General features: G+C 37.9%; 1 protein-coding gene across 8 annotated transcripts in view; it reads right to left on the bottom strand.

Moving 5' to 3' along the window:
- The window catches only part of LOC134822131 (glucose-6-phosphate exchanger SLC37A2-like), a 104,507-nt gene that overhangs the window by 48,943 nt on the left and 36,316 nt on the right, over positions 1-19,248 (bottom strand). For 3 of the 8 annotated variants that reach the window (XM_063833035.1, XM_063833037.1, XM_063833038.1), the window contains exons 7-10: positions 3,065-3,163; positions 2,690-2,763; positions 2,422-2,509; positions 554-638 (exon numbers count right to left, since the gene is read on the bottom strand). The exons of 3 other annotated variants lie outside the window; for them this stretch is intronic. In XM_063833035.1, the coding sequence (XP_063689105.1) occupies positions 554-638; positions 2,422-2,509; positions 2,690-2,763; positions 3,065-3,163 (346 nt within the window). Of the gene's footprint in view, positions 1-553; positions 639-2,421; positions 2,510-2,689; positions 2,764-3,064; positions 3,164-16,962; positions 17,040-17,369; positions 17,450-17,792; positions 17,849-18,842; positions 18,988-19,248 lie in introns of all 8 variants that reach the window. 2 more of the 8 variants (XM_063833039.1, XM_063833036.1) reach the window with 1 other exon arrangement.

Here is a 19,248-nt window from a genome sequence, read left to right as displayed (position 1 = left end):
AATATGAATACTCATATATACCACAACCACTTAGATGAACGAATAATGATTAACCTACCGGTATTCTGAGAGCTAGGTGGTAACTAGGTGGTAACTAGGTGGTAACTAGGTGGTAACTAGGTGGTAACTAGGTGGTAACTAGGTGGTAACTAGGTGGTAACTAGGTGGAAACTAGGTGGTAACTAGGTGGTAACTAGGTGGTAACTAGGTGGTAACTAGGTGGTAACTAGGTGGTAACTAGGTGGTAACTAGGTGGTAACTAGGTGGTAACTAGGTGGTAACTAGGTGGTAACTAGGTGGAAACTAGGTGGAAACTAGGTGGTAACTAGGTGGAAACTAGGTGGTAACTAGGTGGTAACTAGGTGGTAACTAGGTGGTAACTAGGTGGTAACTAGGTGGTAACTAGGTGGTAACTAGGTGGTAACTAGGTGGTAACTAGGTGGTAACTAGGTGGTAACTAGGTGGTAACTAGGTGGTAACTAGGTGGAAACTAGGTGGTAACTAGGTGGTAACTAGGTGGTAACTAGGTGGTAACGAATAATGATTAACCTACCGGTATTCTGAGAGCTTTACAAAACGAAATGGCAGGTATCGAGTTGGGATCTCTGATAATATTTCCTTCATCGTCGCTATCATCGCTGGAAAATTAGATTAAATTAGATAATTAATTTTAACCCAGAATATTTAAAGTATTTCAATGCAGTTCCCAACTAGTCAGCCAGTATGATGCTACTAGTGGTTAGTACAGCTAGTTAGTAGTTAGTACTACTAGTTAGTAGTTAGTACAGCTATGCTACTAGTAGTTAGTACAGCTATGCTACTAGTAGTTAGTACAGCTATGCTACTGTTAGTACAGCTATGCTACTAGTAGTTAGTACAGCTATGCTACTAGTAGCTAGTAGTTAGTACAGCTATGCTACTGTTAGTACAGCTATGCTACTAGTAGTTAGTACAGCTATGCTACTAGTAGTTAGTACAGCTATGCTACTGTTAGTACAGCTATGCTACTGTTAGTACAGCTATGCTACTAGTAGTTAGTACAGCTATGCTACTAGTAGTTAGTAGTTAGTACAGTAGTAGTTAGTACAGCTATGCTACTAGTAGCTAGTAGTTAGTACAGCTATGCTACTGTTAGTACAGCTATGCTACTAGTAGTTAGTACAGCTATGCTACTAGTAGTTAGTACAGCTATGCTACTGTTAGTACAGCTATGCTACTGTTAGTACAGCTATGCTACTGTTAGTACAGCTATGCTACTAGTAGTTAGTACAGCTATGCTACTAGTAGTTAGTAGTTAGTACAGTAGTAGTTAGTACAGCTATGCTACTAGTAGTTAGTACAGCTATGCTACTGTTAGTACAGCTATGCTACTAGTAGTTAGTAGTTAGTACAGCTATGCTACTGTTAGTACAGCTATGCTACTAGTAGTTAGTACAGCTATGCTACTAGTAGTTAGTACAGCTATGCTACTGTTAGTACAGCTATGCTACTGTTAGTACAGCTATGCTACTAGTAGTTAGTACAGCTATGCTACTAGTAGTTAGTAGTTAGTACAGTAGTAGTTAGTACAGCTATGCTACTAGTAGCTAGTAGTTAGTACAGCTATGCTACTGTTAGTACAGCTATGCTACTAGTAGTTAGTACAGCTATGCTACTAGTAGTTAGTACAGCTATGCTACTGTTAGTACAGCTATGCTACTGTTAGTACAGCTATGCTACTAGTAGTTAGTACAGCTATGCTACTAGTAGTTAGTAGTTAGTACAGTAGTAGTTAGTACAGCTATGCTACTAGTAGCTAGTAGTTAGTACAGCTATGCTACTGTTAGTACAGCTATGCTACTAGTAGTTAGTACAGCTATGCTACTAGTAGTTAGTACAGCTATGCTACTGTTAGTACAGCTATGCTACTGTTAGTACAGCTATGCTACTGTTAGTACAGCTATGCTACTAGTAGTTAGTACAGCTATGCTACTAGTAGTTAGTAGTTAGTACAGTAGTAGTTAGTTCAGCTATGCTACTAGTAGTTAGTACAGCTATGCTACTATGCTTGCTATGATGTTCTCGGTTAGAATAATGAACATCTTAACTCATAAAATCACGGCTGAATGGTTAATGGTAAAGACCACTACTAAATGAGAAGTTCGTGATTCGTAAGTAAAGAAAATTGTGTTAATGTTGGGCTCGCCTCCCTTGCTACAGTGTAAATGTTTATCAACAAATGAATAAACCGTCAGCTCATTGTAATTAAAAGGGCTTATATTAATTATTAGACCATAAGTTTATTACTTGACTCTGGTAGTAACATACTTTGCTGTTTCAGCCCTGCGGAACAAAATATTGTCATTTATAAATTTGTTTAATATAGGCGAGAAAAAACAATTCGTTGTGACTATTCTGTAAATTAAAAAGCATTTGCGCTACCTGTGATGCTGAAGAGATTTGATAAGACGTTCCTCGTCTTCTTCCGTTGTTGATTGGTTAGGAGGGGGCAGACCCACTGCTTGGGGATCTGAGGATAGTGAGTTATTAATTAATTAGTTATTAATTAATTAGTTATCAATTATGGTTATTAATGATACCTCATCTTTACTTTTATGTGATAAATTGCACATTTTTCAAACTATAGTACCTATAGTAACTATAGTAACTATAGTAACTATAGTAACTATCTTATTGAACTATTACTCACTAGTGGGAAGAAAAAGGAACACGACGATACCAAGTCCGCCAATAACAATGGCAGGGTAGATGAACGAAAGACCCCTGAGATAGTAAAATTAAATGTTCTAGAACCATAGGACTAAAATCTAACAGGAAAAGAATTAGACACAATATTGCAGCATGGTGTCCGATCGTGAAGGGACGTCAAACCACGAACGAACTCCCGCGCTCTAATTAAGCCACTGCTAGAGTCCTTTGGTCTTAATTAAAACTTTTTAAAACTATATTTCTTGGCAACAGTAGGGTCACTTCTAATTCGTATGGTCACTACGTGACTACGAATTTATCTACCCTTATTTTACGACGCAGTGATGCGAGACAAAGAAGAAACTAAGTAACAAACCAGGTATTCAACGAGTTAGACTCAGCCCCCGCTATCAGACCACCCAGGATGTTTCCTACAGAGGTGTGAGAGTTCCATATACCCATTATCAGACCTCGACTGAAAATACATGCCTTGTTAGGGAGGAATTTAATAATAATATATTAAAACATGCTCCTGTAGAGTGTAGACTGTAGACAAGCAACTGCAAATAGACATTTTCTTGAGAACTATTTTATTCGAAATAAGATTTTCAATGTAATCGTATTGACAGCATATTTCTAGGTGTTAACTGTTAGATTTGCACATCTTTGTGGTTTTTATCCCATCTAGAAGTATAATTTTAATATAAGATGTATTAACGCCCTTTTGAAAAAATGGGACAAATCTTTCACATATCCATTTAATTTTGTAATTCTGAATTGTTCGTTGATCATGTGGCGCAGAAATTGATAATAATTATGTGATTAATGTGAATAACAATTATTCGTGACATTAATCACATTCTTTAAAAACACTGCAATGTTTTAATGTAAGTCTACAATATATGAATAAGTCTACAAGGAATAAAGCGCCCATTAAGATTAAATAAGTTAAACTTAAAATTTAAGCACGCTTCGAATAGTGCTAGTAAATGTTATTGAGCGAATTCGGTGCAATACACAGGGGGTATTTACTGTGCGGCGACATAATTATCATAATTCGCTAATTACACTAATAATTTGTATCGGCGTATCCAATGAACTGATTAATTGACACAGCTGTGCAAAGTGTAGGAAATGTCCACCGCTTGATTGCTGTTTGTGTTTTTTGCCTCGCTGAGTCGCTGCTACCATTTTATAATTTACGTTTTCCTTACTAGGATCAGTTTTTTGTCTTTATTGATATGTCACTGTACCACCTTTTATTTTTACCTACAATAAATTATACGGTTTCTGCTGTCACTTATATTAGTGTGGTTTACAATAAAACATGTTTTAATTTTATCTTTATCTTATGAGTAATATACCTTTGATCACATATACACATTTGCTCACGGCACTCACAGTCAGCCGCTCTGACATGGTTAACCACCTCCCTTGTGTTGTTGGTTAATCATATAGTCTGGATATAAATACCTCATTTCATTTCATACTCATGAACTTTGGCAAAAAGATTTACTTGGTAATTAGTCCCAATAACCATAATTTCGTAGGAAATTAGAGGCTGCGTTTTTAGTGGTTCTAATTAATTTAAACACCCGTGCCACTACTAAATCTTACTATATATAAAGCGAGACGATATACATTATATTTAATGAGCCAAAGACCTTGTAATGCTAATTAATTACCTCAACTCTAATCTGTAGTTTAAAGTATATACTCGCTTTTGCACCTGGTTACCTGGTTACCTGGTTACCTGGTTACCTGGTTACCTGGTTACCTGGTTACCTGGTTACCTGGTTACCTGTTTACCTGGGAGCAATGGGAGCCGTGCAGTAGTAAGAGAGTGAATGTAAAGGAGTAGATTACCAAGAGTGTCGACAATTACATCAGGCTAAAACCAGACGGTTTAAAGCTTAGGAAGTTGGAGCGGAATAATAGCTAACGGGGCCTTGCCACCCTTGGTCGGACATTGCATGATTCAGTAGAGAATATTGTGATGTAGATTTCACCCTACTTGAGCTCACTGCTCATATGTATAAACATTACGCCTTACTGGAGCAGGGCAGAATTAATCATGAAGACTGGTCACTGCTTGTAGGAGGCATTTGATACTGTAGCTGTATCAATATGTAATCTGTATATACCCTGTATAACTGTAATATCTTAATATATCCTACTTTGTAGCTCACGCTGACTGATGAATATTGAACGATCATGACATGTGCCCTCTCCTGACTGAAGGTTTAGTACTGTATCATGCACGGCACAGGGCTGGCAGTTCTGCGTGTTTTCAGCTTTTATGTCGATGCTTTCAATTTCTGCACAGCAGAGTTTCCTCTAACAGTTGAAAACCAAATCGATTTACAAATGAACGATCTATTATAGAATTTGCTGAATAGTTCCTAAGTTCTCCTCGCCTAACCGACTAGAGACTATCCTTCCTATTCAAATTTATCCACCCAATCTGCTTTATATTATCCGCATATTTTGTCTTTATCTACAAGTTTTTTTAATATGCAGTTACACATTTTGCTTTTTCTGTAATACTTATGCCACTGATCGAGAGATCATGATTTAACATTGCATGCTTATAATATTTTCAGTGCTCTTACAGCTAAGGTGATAAGTACTTTGACAATAATACATCTTTAGGTAACTACTAGTGCATTCTTCGCTTTGTGCGTGCGTTTCCGTGTCGAATGCGTCCTATAAATTCAGAATTATAATTGTTCTCTAGAATTGAACACCAGCTCTTACTTTCTTATTACTAATATGACTATACACTATACAGTATACAGATGGGCGAACCCTTCTGCTATCCTTGTATTACAATAATATAATCATCATAAAATCTCCTTATGTTATAAGCAGTACACGACTTTAAGGGGTTTCTTTGTTCACAGACTTTATAGTAGTACAGTACACTGTAGTATATATTATATACTACTATATATAGTATTATATAGTAGTAGTAGGATAGTAATACAAGCAAATTACTTGATTGCTCTCTTCCATACACCGTCTAGTAATGTTGTTGAGCTTATCTGCGCGGTAAATTCTACAAATCACGCCCAATTACTAATGCCCTGCCGCCTGCCAAACCTTTTATTTTAAATATTCTTCTTCTTTGTTTTATTGTTAAAAAAACGTGATTGATATGGAAATTTGTTATGTTGATTGTGAATTTAAATAACATGGAATTTGTGATTAGGCATTCTTCGAAATCTTACAATGAAATTATAATCGTGTAGCGACTGTATACAAAAAAGTCACATTTTATGCAGTACACCCTGTTCTATGTTCTGGCGAATACGATTCGTCGCTACTTATACTGGTCATTATAGGAGACATCATCAATATTATAATTCAAAGAATTATTTCTGTTTGCACGACTGTCCACGTGCAAATTAGATGAGAAATAGGTTGTAAGTAATAGTTGCAAAGTAACCATGGTAACAGCGTTGAACGCGCACGTGCAAAGATTTGCGAGCGACATTTTGATCGGTTTTGTGGTAATTACGTTGTGTTCAGTGCGAGCTATATAATAATTGGCTGTATCTTCGGTTGTGACAGATATTTTTTGATGCGATAAAAACTAATATTATCTTCCTCCCTGTGATCACGGGCTTTCCGGGCTTTCTAGTCTTACTTGTAACTCAAAGAATTATCTTTGTCTGCACGACCGCCTACGTGCAAATCAGATGAGAAATAGAAGTTGCATAGTTACCATGGTAACGGTGTTGAAACGCGCACATGCACGTGTAATGATTGTTTTAACGTCATTTTTTATCGGTTTTGTGGTAATTACGTTGTGTTCAGTGCGAGCTACATTTTAATGGGCTGTATACTCGGTTGTGACGGATATTTTTTGATGCTATAAAAAATGACTACCAAAGAATACTATTACATTCCTCCCTGCGATCACGGGCTTTCTAGTCTCTATTATAATTTGTTTGCACGACCGCTCACGTGTAAATCATACGAGGAATAGGAAGTTGCGTAGTAACCATAGTAACAGTGTTGAAACGTGCAAGTGCACGTACAATGATTGTGTTAACGTCATTTTGTGGTAATTCCGTTGTGTTCACTCATTCAGTGCGAGATACATTTTAATCGGCTGTGTCTTCGGTTGTGATGGATATTTTTGATGCAATAAAACTGCAACTTCCCTCCCTGTGACCACGGGCTTTCTAGTATTATATAATATTAATAATCAAACTGCAAGTCTATATTAAAAATCAGACAAAAATACAAACTTTTTAAATATCACAAGATACTAGTATTGTTTGACATGATGCAATGTTCGTTCCAACACTTTTATAGTCTTATTTATCGTAGTTAATTTATTTGGTTTTTACTTTTTTAAATTCCTGCACACTAATATTAGGCGTGCTTTGAATTCTGAAGGGTAATATGAAATATAATTAGCGTGTTCATATTGTTGTGGCTCCGTGGCGTCCAACACAATGTTACAGTTTAGAACACCACCAGTCACCTCATTCCTTATTGTTCTTTTTAGTTTTGTTCACTTTCCGAGGACACACATCGCAGTCTCCTTCAGTACCGAGTCACATACTTTCCATATTTTTCATAACAGTTTGAACTCTTTATTTTACACTTCGAACTTTTCTGCGTGCACTGGAGTCTGAACTTCAGCTTCCATTCCAAATTTTACCTAATTATCATCTCTACACTTGATTTATACCCTGCCTAACACCACTGGGGCTGTATCATTACCGTCTTACCCCCAACAATCACCCAACTAATATCATCAAGGTTTCCCTCGAATATAAGCAAGATGAGAGGCTTCACGAGTCCCAGGCTAGCGTTACTTCTTGCTACAATAACAATGATTGTCTGGTCTGACATGGAATGCTATAGGTGTATCGACTTAGTTGTGGACAAGGAGAATGTAACTGTACCAGAGGTAGGGTCTATTAAGTTTCAACCAGATTTTCCAAAAAAATAAAACACCCCATAAATAAAACACCCCAGACAAAAGACTGAAATCACTCTTTTGCGGTAAACAATCGTGGCCAGTGACAACCGCCGGTTGGGAAGAATCAAACTCAACTCAGCAACATTTTTAAAAACTCATATATTTTTACTTCCACACGTGACATAGATTGTTCATATCAGACATTCCTGTCACATTCTTGAGTATTGGGAATTTCCCAGATTCATGACTTTGCCAAATAACCTGGTTACTTGGCAGGTAACTTACAGGGTGTTCACGATACATTGAAACGGTTTTAAATGTCTATAAAAACATTTATGAAAGAGCACTCCACTATATTTTCCACTCATTTCCTTTGCTAATCGATTAAATTTATGTTACAACCAGTCCAGATATCAAAAATGTCACACAATCCTCAAAATTTAAAATATTGTGCTGCAACATCCTGAGTGATAACTGTGAAGAATGTTTCTGCCAGAACTAGTTTGGAAATTGGCCCCAAAATTTTGACTCTAAAAATTTCATAGTAGTAACCTGGACCCCCTCAGATATCGCAGTGTGAGTTGTACAAGAGGTTACCATGTGACAGGATGACCCACCGCTGCTATCAGTTTATCTTCAACTTTACGCTGACAGAGAACGTTAGCCAGGTCGGCCTCTACTCCTACCACGACCCTTTTGTCAGTAAGTAACTTTAACGTGTAATATCCGGATAAGAACAATATTTATGAGCCTCTACTCCTACCACGACCCTTTTGTCAGTAAGTAACTTTAACATGTAATATCCGGATAAGAACAATACTCCTACCACGACCCTTTTGTCAGTAAGTAACTTTAACGTGTAATATCCGGATAAGAACAATATTTATGAGCCTCTACTCCTACCACGACCCTTTTGTCAGTAAGTAACTTTAACGTGTAATATCCGGATAAGAACAATATTTATGAGCCTCTACTCCTACCACGACCCTTTTGTCAGTAAGTAACTTTAACGTGTAATATCCGGATAAGAACAATATTTATGAGCCTCTACTCCTACCACGACCCTTTTGTCAGTAAGTAACTTTAACGTGTAATATCCGGATAAGAACAATATTTATGAGCCTCTACTCCTACCACGACCCTTTTGTCAGTAAGTAACTTTAACGTGTAATATCCGGATAAGAACACCTCTACTCCTACCACGACCCTTTTGTCAGTAAGTAACTTTAACGTGTAATATCCGGATAAGAACACCTCTACTCCTACCACGACCCTTTTGTCAGTAAGTAACTTTAACGTGTAATATCCGGATAAGAACACCTCTACTCCTACCACGACCCTTTTGTCAGTAAGTAACTTTAACGTGTAATATCCGGATAAGAACACCTCTACTCCTACCACGACCCTTTTGTCAGTAAGTAACTTTAACATGTAATATCCGGATAAGAACTCTACTCCTACCACAACCCTTTTGTCAGTAAGTAACTTTAACGTGTAATATCCGGATAAGAACACCTCTACTCCTACCACGACCCTTTTGTCAGTAAGTAACTTTAACGTGTAATATCCGGATAAGAACACCTCTACTCCTACCACGACCCTTTTGTCAGTAAGTAACTTTAACGTGTAATATCCGGATAAGAACACCTCTACTCCTACCACGACCCTTTTGTCAGTAAGTAACTTTAACGTGTAATATCCGGATAAGAACACCTCTACTCCTACCACGACCCTTTTGTCAGTAAGTAACTTTAACATGTAATATCCGGATAAGAACACCTCTACTCCTACCACGACCCTTTTGTCAGTAAGTAACTTTAACGTGTAATATCCGGATAAGAACAATACTCCTACCACGACCCTTTTGTCAGTAAGTAACTTTAACGTGTAATATCCGGATAAGAACAATACTCCTACCACGACCCTTTTGTCAGTAAGTAACTTTAACGTGTAATATCCGGATAAGAACACCTCTACTCCTACCACGACCCTTTTGTCAGTAAGTAACTTTAACGTGTAATATCCGGATAAGAACACCTCTACTCCTACCACGACCCTTTTGTCAGTAAGTAACTTTAACGTGTAATATCCGGATAAGAACACCTCTACTCCTACCACGACCCTTTTGTCAGTAAGTAACTTTAACGTGTAATATCCGGATAAGAACACCTCTACTCCTACCACGACCCTTTTGTCAGTAAGTAACTTTAACGTGTAATATCCGGATAAGAACAATACTCCTACCACGACCCTTTTGTCAGTAAGTAACTTTAACGTGTAATATCCGGATAAGAACACCTACTCCTACCACGACCCTTTTGTCAGTAAGTAACTTTAACGTGTAATATCCGGATAAGAACACCTCTACTCCTACCACGACCCTTTTGTCAGTAAGTAACTTTAACGTGTAATATCCGGATAAGAACACCTCTACTCCTACCACGACCCTTTTGTCAGTAAGTAACTTTAACGTGTAATATCCGGATAAGAACACCTCTACTCCTACCACGACCCTTTTGTCAGTAAGTAACTTTAACGTGTAATATCCGGATAAGAACACCTCTACTCCTACCACGACCCTTTTGTCAGTAAGTAACTTTAACGTGTAATATCCGGATAAGAACAATACTCCTACCACGACCCTTTTGTCAGTAAGTAACTTTAACGTGTAATATCCGGATAAGAACACCTCTACTCCTACCACGACCCTTTTGTCAGTAAGTAACTTTAACGTGTAATATCCGGATAAGAACACCTCTACTCCTACCACGACCCTTTTGTCAGTAAGTAACTTTAACGTGTAATATCCGGATAAGAACACCTCTACTCCTACCACGACCCTTTTGTCAGTAAGTAACTTTAACGTGTAATATCCGGATAAGAACACCTCTACTCCTACCACGACCCTTTTGTCAGTAAGTAACTTTAACGTGTAATATCCGGATAAGAACACCTCTACTCCTACCACGACCCTTTTGTCAGTAAGTAACTTTAACGTGTAATATCCGGATAAGAACACCTCTACTCCTACCACGACCCTTTTGTCAGTAAGTAACTTTAACGTGTAATATCCGGATAAGAACACCTCTACTCCTACCACGACCCTTTTGTCAGTAAGTAACTTTAACGTGTAATATCCGGATAAGAACACCTCTACTCCTACCACGACCCTTTTGTCAGTAAGTAACTTTAACGTGTAATATCCGGATAAGAACACCTCTACTCCTACCACGACCCTTTTGTCAGTAAGTAACTTTAACGTGTAATATCCGGATAAGAACACCTCTACTCCTACCACGACCCTTTTGTCAGTAAGTAACTTTAACGTGTAATATCCGGATAAGAACACCTCTACTCCTACCACGACCCTTTTGTCAGTAAGTAACTTTAACGTGTAATATCCGGATAAGAACACCTCTACTCCTACCACGACCCTTTTGTCAGTAAGTAACTTTAACGTGTAATATCCGGATAAGAACACCTCTACTCCTACCACGACCCTTTTGTCAGTAAGTAACTTTAACGTGTAATATCCGGATAAGAACACCTCTACTCCTACCACGACCCTTTTGTCAGTAAGTAACTTTAACGTGTAATATCCGGATAAGAACACCTCTACTCCTACCACGACCCTTTTGTCAGTAAGTAACTTTAACGTGTAATATCCGGATAAGAACACCTTACTCCTACCACGACCCTTTTGTCAGTAAGTAACTTTAACGTGTAATATCCGGATAAGAACACCTCTACTCCTACCACGACCCTTTTGTCAGTAAGTTACTTTAAGTAATATCGTAAGAACATTACTCTACACGACCTTTTGTCGTAAGAATTAACTATATGATAGAAACTACTCTCCGCTTTTTCAGTAAGTAACTTAAGTGTATACCGGTAAGAACACTACCCACGACCTTTGTCGTAGAACTTTAGTGAATTCGGTAAGAACCACCCACAGACTTTTGGTATAACTTAATTATATCGGTAAGAAATTCTTCGACTTGTAGAATATTTAGTTAATATGGATAAGACATTATCTACCAGACCTTTGTCTAGTAATTTAGTAATACGATAGAAACCTTATCCCGACCCTTGTCGTAAGTAATTTAAGTGTAATATCGGAAGATATCCTACCCGACCTTTTGTCGTAAATTTAAGTGTAATACGATAAGAACATTACTACCGCCTTTTGTAGTAAGTACTTTACTGTATTGGTAAACTTATCCTCACGCTTTTGTCAGTAAGTAACTTAAGTATTGTAAAACTACTCTCCACGACCTTTTGTCAGTAAGTAACTTTAACGTGTAATATCCGGATAAGAACACCTCTACTCCTACCACGACCCTTTTGTCAGTAAGTAACTTTAACGTGTAATATCCGGATAAGAACACCTCTACTCCTACCACGACCCTTTTGTCAGTAAGTAACTTTAACGTGTAATATCCGGATAAGAACACCTCTACTCCTACCACGACCCTTTTGTCAGTAAGTAACTTTAACGTGTAATATCCGGATATCTACTCCTACCACGACCCTTTTGTCAGTAAGTAACTTTAACGTGTAATATCCGGATAAGAACACCTCTACTCCTACCACGACCCTTTTGTCAGTAAGTAACTTTAACGTGTAATATCCGGATAAGAACACCTCTACTCCTACCACGACCCTTTTGTCAGTAAGTAACTTTAACGTGTAATATCCGGATAAGAACACCTCTACTCCTACCACGACCCTTTTGTCAGTAAGTAACTTTAACGTGTAATATCCGGATAAGAACACCTCTACTCCTACCACGACCCTTTTGTCAGTAAGTAACTTTAACGTGTAATATCCGGATAAGAACACCTCTACTCCTACCACGACCCTTTTGTCAGTAAGTAACTTTAACGTGTAATATCCGGATAAGAACACCTCTACTCCTACCACGACCCTTTTGTCAGTAAGTAACTTTAACGTGTAATATCCGGATAAGACACTTACTCCTACCACGACCCTTTTGTCAGTAAGTAACTTTAACGTGTAATATCCGGATAAGAACACCTCTACTCTACCACGACCCTTTTGTCAGTAAGTAACTTAACGTGTAATATCCGGATAAGAACACCTCTACTCCTACCACGACCCTTTTGTCAGTAAGTAACTTTAACGTGTAATATCCGGATAAGAACACCTCTACTCCTACCACGACCCTTTTGTCAGTAAGTAACTTTAACGTGTAATATCCGGATAAGAACACCTCTACTCCTACCACGACCCTTTTGTCAGTAAGTAACTTTAACGTGTAATATCCGGATAAGAACACCTCTACTCCTACCACGACCCTTTTGTCAGTAAGTAACTTTAACGTGTAATATCCGGATAAGAACACCTCTACTCCTACCACGACCCTTTTGTCAGTAAGTAACTTTAACGTGTAATATCCGGATAAGAACACCTCTACTCCTACCACGACCCTTTTGTCAGTAAGTAACTTTAACGTGTAATATCCGGATAAGAACACCTCTACTCCTACCACGACCCTTTTGTCAGTAAGTAACTTTAACGTGTAATATCCGGATAAGAACACCTCTACTCCTACCACGACCCTTTTGTCAGTAAGTAACTTTAACGTGTAATATCCGGATAAGAACACCTCTACTCCTACCACGACCCTTTTGTCAGTAAGTAACTTTAACGTGTAATATCCGGATAAGAACACCTCTACTCCTACCACGACCCTTTTGTCAGTAAGTAACTTTAACGTGTAATATCCGGATAAGAACACCTCTACTCCTACCACGACCCTTTTGTCAGTAAGTAACTTTAACGTGTAATATCCGGATAAGAACACCTCTACTCCTACCACGACCCTTTTGTCAGTAAGTAACTTTAACGTGTAATATCCGGATAAGAACACCTCTACTCCTACCACGACCCTTTTGTCAGTAAGTAACTTTAACGTGTAATATCCGGATAAGAACACCTCTACTCCTACCACGACCCTTTTGTCAGTAAGTAACTTTAACGTGTAATATCCGGATAAGAACACCTCTACTCCTACCACGACCCTTTTGTCAGTAAGTAACTTTAACGTGTAATATCCGGATAAGAACACCTCTACTCCTACCACGACCCTTTTGTCAGTAAGTAACTTTAACGTGTAATATCCGGATAAGAACACCTCTACTCCTACCACGACCCTTTTGTCAGTAAGTAACTTTAACGTGTAATATCCGGATAAGAACACCTCTACTCCTACCACGACCCTTTTGTCAGTAAGTAACTTTAACGTGTAATATCCGGATAAGAACACTACTCCTACCACGACCCTTTTGTCAGTAAGTAACTTTAACGTGTAATATCCGGATAAGAACACCTCTACTCCTACCACGACCCTTTTGTCAGTAAGTAACTTTAACGTGTAATATCCGGATAAGAACAATACTCCTACCACGACCCTTTTGTCAGTAAGTAACTTTAACGTGTAATATCCGGATAAGAACACCTCTACTCCTACCACGACCCTTTTGTCAGTAAGTAACTTTAACGTGTAATATCCGGATAAGAACACCTCTACTCCTACCACGACCCTTTTGTCAGTAAGTAACTTTAACGTGTAATATCCGGATAAGAACAATACTCCTACCACGACCCTTTTGTCAGTAAGTAACTTTAACGTGTAATATCCGGATAAGAACACCTCTACTCCTACCACGACCCTTTTGTCAGTAAGTAACTTTAACGTGTAATATCCGGATAAGAACACCTCTACTCCTACCACGACCCTTTTGTCAGTAAGTAACTTTAACGTGTAATATCCGGATAAGAACACCTCTACTCCTACCACGACCCTTTTGTCAGTAAGTAACTTTAACGTGTAATATCCGGATAAGAACACCTCTACTCCTACCACGACCCTTTTGTCAGTAAGTAACTTTAACGTGTAATATCCGGATAAGAACAATATACTCCTACCACGACCCTTTTGTCAGTAAGTAACTTTAACGTGTAATATCCGGATAAGAACACCTCTACTCCTACCACGACCCTTTTGTCAGTAAGTAACTTTAACGTGTAATATCCGGATAAGAACACCTCTACTCCTACCACGACCCTTTTGTCAGTAAGTAACTTTAACGTGTAATATCCGGATAAGAACAATACTCCTACCACGACCCTTTTGTCAGTAAGTAACTTTAACGTGTAATATCCGGATAAGAACAATACTCCTACCACGACCCTTTTGTCAGTAAGTAACTTTAACGTGTAATATCCGGATAAGAACACCTCTACTCCTACCACGACCCTTTTGTCAGTAAGTAACTTTAACGTGTAATATCCGGATAAGAACAATACTCCTACCACGACCCTTTTGTCAGTAAGTAACTTTAACGTGTAATATCCGGATAAGAACAATATACTCCTACCACGACCCTTTTGTCAGTAAGTAACTTTAACGTGTAATATCCGGATAAGAACACCTCTACTCCTACCACGACCCTTTTGTCAGTAAGTAACTTTAACGTGTAATATCCGGATAAGAACAATATTTATGAGCCTCTACTCCTACCACGACCCTTTTGTCAGTAAGTAACTTTAACGTGTAATATCCGGATAAGAACACCTCTACTCCTACCACGACCCTTTTGTCAGTAAGTAACTTTAACATGTAATATCCGGATAAGAACAATATACTCCTACCACGACCCTTTGGCCTTTTGTCAGTAAGTAACTTTAACGTGTAATATCCGGATAAGAACTCTACTCCTACCACGACCCTTTTGTCAGTAAGTAACTTTAACGTGTAATATCCGGATAAGTTGCATTGTTGTGATGTTTAGAGTTCAAACTTCAAAATGTTGTGATACTTAGAGTTTAAAATGTCGGGAACTAGAACGAACACCGATGCAACATTAAGACAACATTAAGACAACAATAAGACAACAATAAGACAACATTAAGACAACATTAACGCAACAAACACCAATGTTCTCTTATTTTTGTCTTATTGTTGTCTTAATGTTGCATCGGTGTTCGTTCTAGTTGCCAAAATGTCTGATAATTCCGTTTATGCGACCAAAGGAAACTGCTCTTTTTTGGGACATTTATACTTTCAGATTATTCGTCTCATTATTAGAAATTGTAGTATTGACTATTGGCAGTATAATACTTAAAATCGTTCTCTTTAGAGGTGAACTACTGGGACTGTTTTCCATACGAGTTTGGTTGTGACGAAGTGCTACCACAAGTTCAGGGACTGACCAGCGATCCCCGCGCCACCGAAGGACTCAGGTGCGACCAATTTCCTAGGAGTGCAGAGGCCTTATATCGACCTAATACAATGAGTGGCGTGAGCCGATTGCAGGGGAGTTTTGTGTTAGTCGTTGGGTTGGTTTTGCGATTTCTGGGGGCGTGGTGAGTGAAGGAAAACAAACGATAAAAGTTCGAACTTCGGAGCTTGACATCGTGCTTTATTGAGATGGCCAAGATGATGTTAAATTGTTTCTTTTTGAGATGAGGATCAAGAGATGGGTTCGTTTGAAGAAAAGACAAATTTTGATTTGAAAACAAGATGTTATGACAAGATGGAGATGAAATGAACAATTTAAGAGATATAACTTTATCCTAAATATTGAAGACTTTTACACCTTGAACACGTGGGCTAACGTCTTATTGAAAAGTCACTGGTTTGCTATTTAATTTCTGTTGTATTCACTTTCTGACATGTAAATGATCTCTCATTTGTCGTCGGGAAACAATTAAATCTCAAATTGGTTGCTCTCATTGATATACAATCAGAGGTGGGAAATGTCACAAACTAGAATGTAAACATGATATTATTCCAAGACTGTTGATTAGAAGCTGGTGGACTTGTCAGGTGTAATCTAAAAAGTAATCTGTTCCAGTGTCCCCTTATCCGACTAATGGTAACGTTACGACATGATACAAAATCATCACAATCTCCTTCCAGCACAAGTTAAGGACCGCTCACATTTGCTTCGTGGGTCATGGTGAGTCACTCATCTAATTTGTAAAATTTTTGGGAGGGTGAGTGTAGGAAGATCACTAATTTACGGTTCACGCGTGGTGCTAATTTATGAAGTCAGCGTTGTTGTTTGGTCCAGTCGTTTCGCAGAAGCGAAGTACAGTTTTCGCGCGCGCTTCGAAAAACGTCCGTGCGCGCAGTGTATATCACATAAAATACGTTTGGCGATGGCGCGCGACGTTAAAATTTAGCCACGAGTGCAGAAAAATGGAGCGTAGGCTGGTAGCCCCATGACTCCTGCAAATTGCAATGAGGTCACAAGTTGCACCATTGATAAGTGATCTCCCATTTCACAACAAAACCGATATCTCACCTTCCTTTGCCGACCCAGTTACCAATAACTGCCACAACTGCTGGCCAACCAGTCGCTTGAAACGCTCCGATTATTATCTGAAAAAGTGAAACGGTTTTATGATTAATAATCAAGGCCACGATTGGTTTAAGACAATAACTTCATACCTACAATAAGTTGGTCATTTCATAGTATGTAGTGATACACTAATGATTCGCTAGCAATCACCAACTCTATAATGAGGCTAAGCAGTGGCGTAACGTTGCCTGTTCACTGCAACCTAATTGGTTACGTGTCATAAAAGAGAAACTTAACTTTCAGATTCAGGTCCTTTTCAGAATAAAGATTCAGTGCCAGTTGAACAGCTAGCCCCCAACAATCACTCATATTTACTCAGTGAAATAAGGAATATTGAAAATGGTTTTTACCTGCATAATTACAAAGTAGGCTAGAGAGTGTATCTCGAAATACCGTGCCATTCCCATTAGCGTCATGAAGATACTGGTACCTGGAATGTAGAGTACAATGCTGAGTAATGTGTAATCTAAAAACAATAAGATATAATTTCCATAACTGAATCTAGTAACTAGTCGCGGAGTACCCCAATATTTGTACTTAATTTGGAATATCATTCATTAAACATGAATAACATGACAACATTCAAGAATAAGTCCAGGTTTGAATTGTCAAATTATTACCATTAACCAGTGACCACTGGGTCATGTTTGGGCATTCAATTTACTGATATCGGAAGTAAATAACTGTAAGCATTACTGAACTATCCTAGTAAGAATACATTGCAACCATGCGACTCATAAACAATATTTCAATCCGGATTTTTCATTACATACCTATCATTCCAACAGTCAGGAAGTATCGTAGACTGATAGTATCGGCAATAGAACCACTGAAACAATCAAACAATAAATAATCAAGAACAACTATTATATATAGATTGTATATAATATACAGGGTGTACCGCATAAAGTGTGACTTTCTTCCACTTTATGACTTTAATAGTTTTTGACAAAATTAAACTTCACGGGTATTTTTAACTAAATTTTGTCAGTTCAAATATAGTTGAATTGATAAAAATAATAAAAAATATGGTTAATAGTAAAGCATCTTTCCAAAAAAAGCCACCCTTCCCAAAAATAAATATTATAGACTGAAATTGTCATTATTTATGGCTGAGGTCCAAGATTTTAAAAATCTAATAAAAACGTTTTTGAGACCTTCCTCAAAATTCTGCCCGGACAATCTCTTCTAAATGATCCCTAAAATTTATTTTAAAAGTTACTACGCGTGCGTGATAGAAAATCGTTTGCGCAATACAATTACTCATGACCGCTGACCTTTGACAAGCGATAACTTCGGCTAGGAACAAAATATTTTGATAGGACCAAAAGCAACTTAATAACAGCAAGCTTAAGTTCCTGAGGTAGCACCATATATAATAACAGTATAGCAATTTGTGAGAAAAAACAATTGATAGGGACTTGAAACTTGGTATGCATAAATTCGATATATATTGACACAATGTGATGAAGAGTTTTTAGCAACTGCTCCTTCATAATATTTTGTATCATTTCTCAAAAAAGTCACACTTTCTGTGGTACACCCTGTACTTTATTAAAGCATGTACATTATGCACAGTCTCGTATCTCTGTAGTATTGCTCTATACATTTGGGCCCATAAAAAGCACCACGGACATCGGAATTTTAGTATTTGTGTACATTTTCTAGACTGAAATTTTCTAAACTGTAAACTTAATACCGATCTTGATTTTCTAAACTGTAAATTACTTCTGGCGAAAAAGGACATAAATTCAATGTATTATTACATGAAGAACGGAGGAAAATGTAATGTTTCCTTGTGTTTGAAGTTTCCTAAAACTTACCACGCGAATATGAAGATAGCGTAACTAAGCAGGAATGCAGTATCTAAGTAACCAAGTAGCTCTGTACCATCTGTACCGTTAAATGGGGCCCAGCCTTCTGAAGTCGTGTTATCACTGCAGTTCCCGCCGTGTAACGTTGACTTCACTGCGGGGTAGATTTAGTGTGGAATGTGGATGATATATTAATACTTTCAACACTACTATATAACAAATAATTTGAGGAAACGATGTAACAGATATATTTTAATGTTGCCATGGGGTGGCAAGTCCCCATACATCGTGGTCCGGTAGTTTCATTGCGTCCTAATATTAGAATTAGAACAATAATTTAATTTAAATTTACACGACCAATACACAAAGAGAGTAAAGGTTTTAAACCCTAGATTAAATCTAGAAAGTTCTGTTA

This window comes from Bolinopsis microptera, chromosome 10 (genome assembly GCF_026151205.1).
Source record: "Bolinopsis microptera isolate Bmic1 chromosome 10, MBARI_Bmic_1.0, whole genome shotgun sequence".
NCBI classification, from domain to species: domain Eukaryota; kingdom Metazoa; phylum Ctenophora; class Tentaculata; order Lobata; family Bolinopsidae; genus Bolinopsis; species Bolinopsis microptera.
The sequence above is the reverse complement of the archived record's forward strand: the minus strand, read 5'-3'. Positions and strand labels throughout refer to the sequence as shown.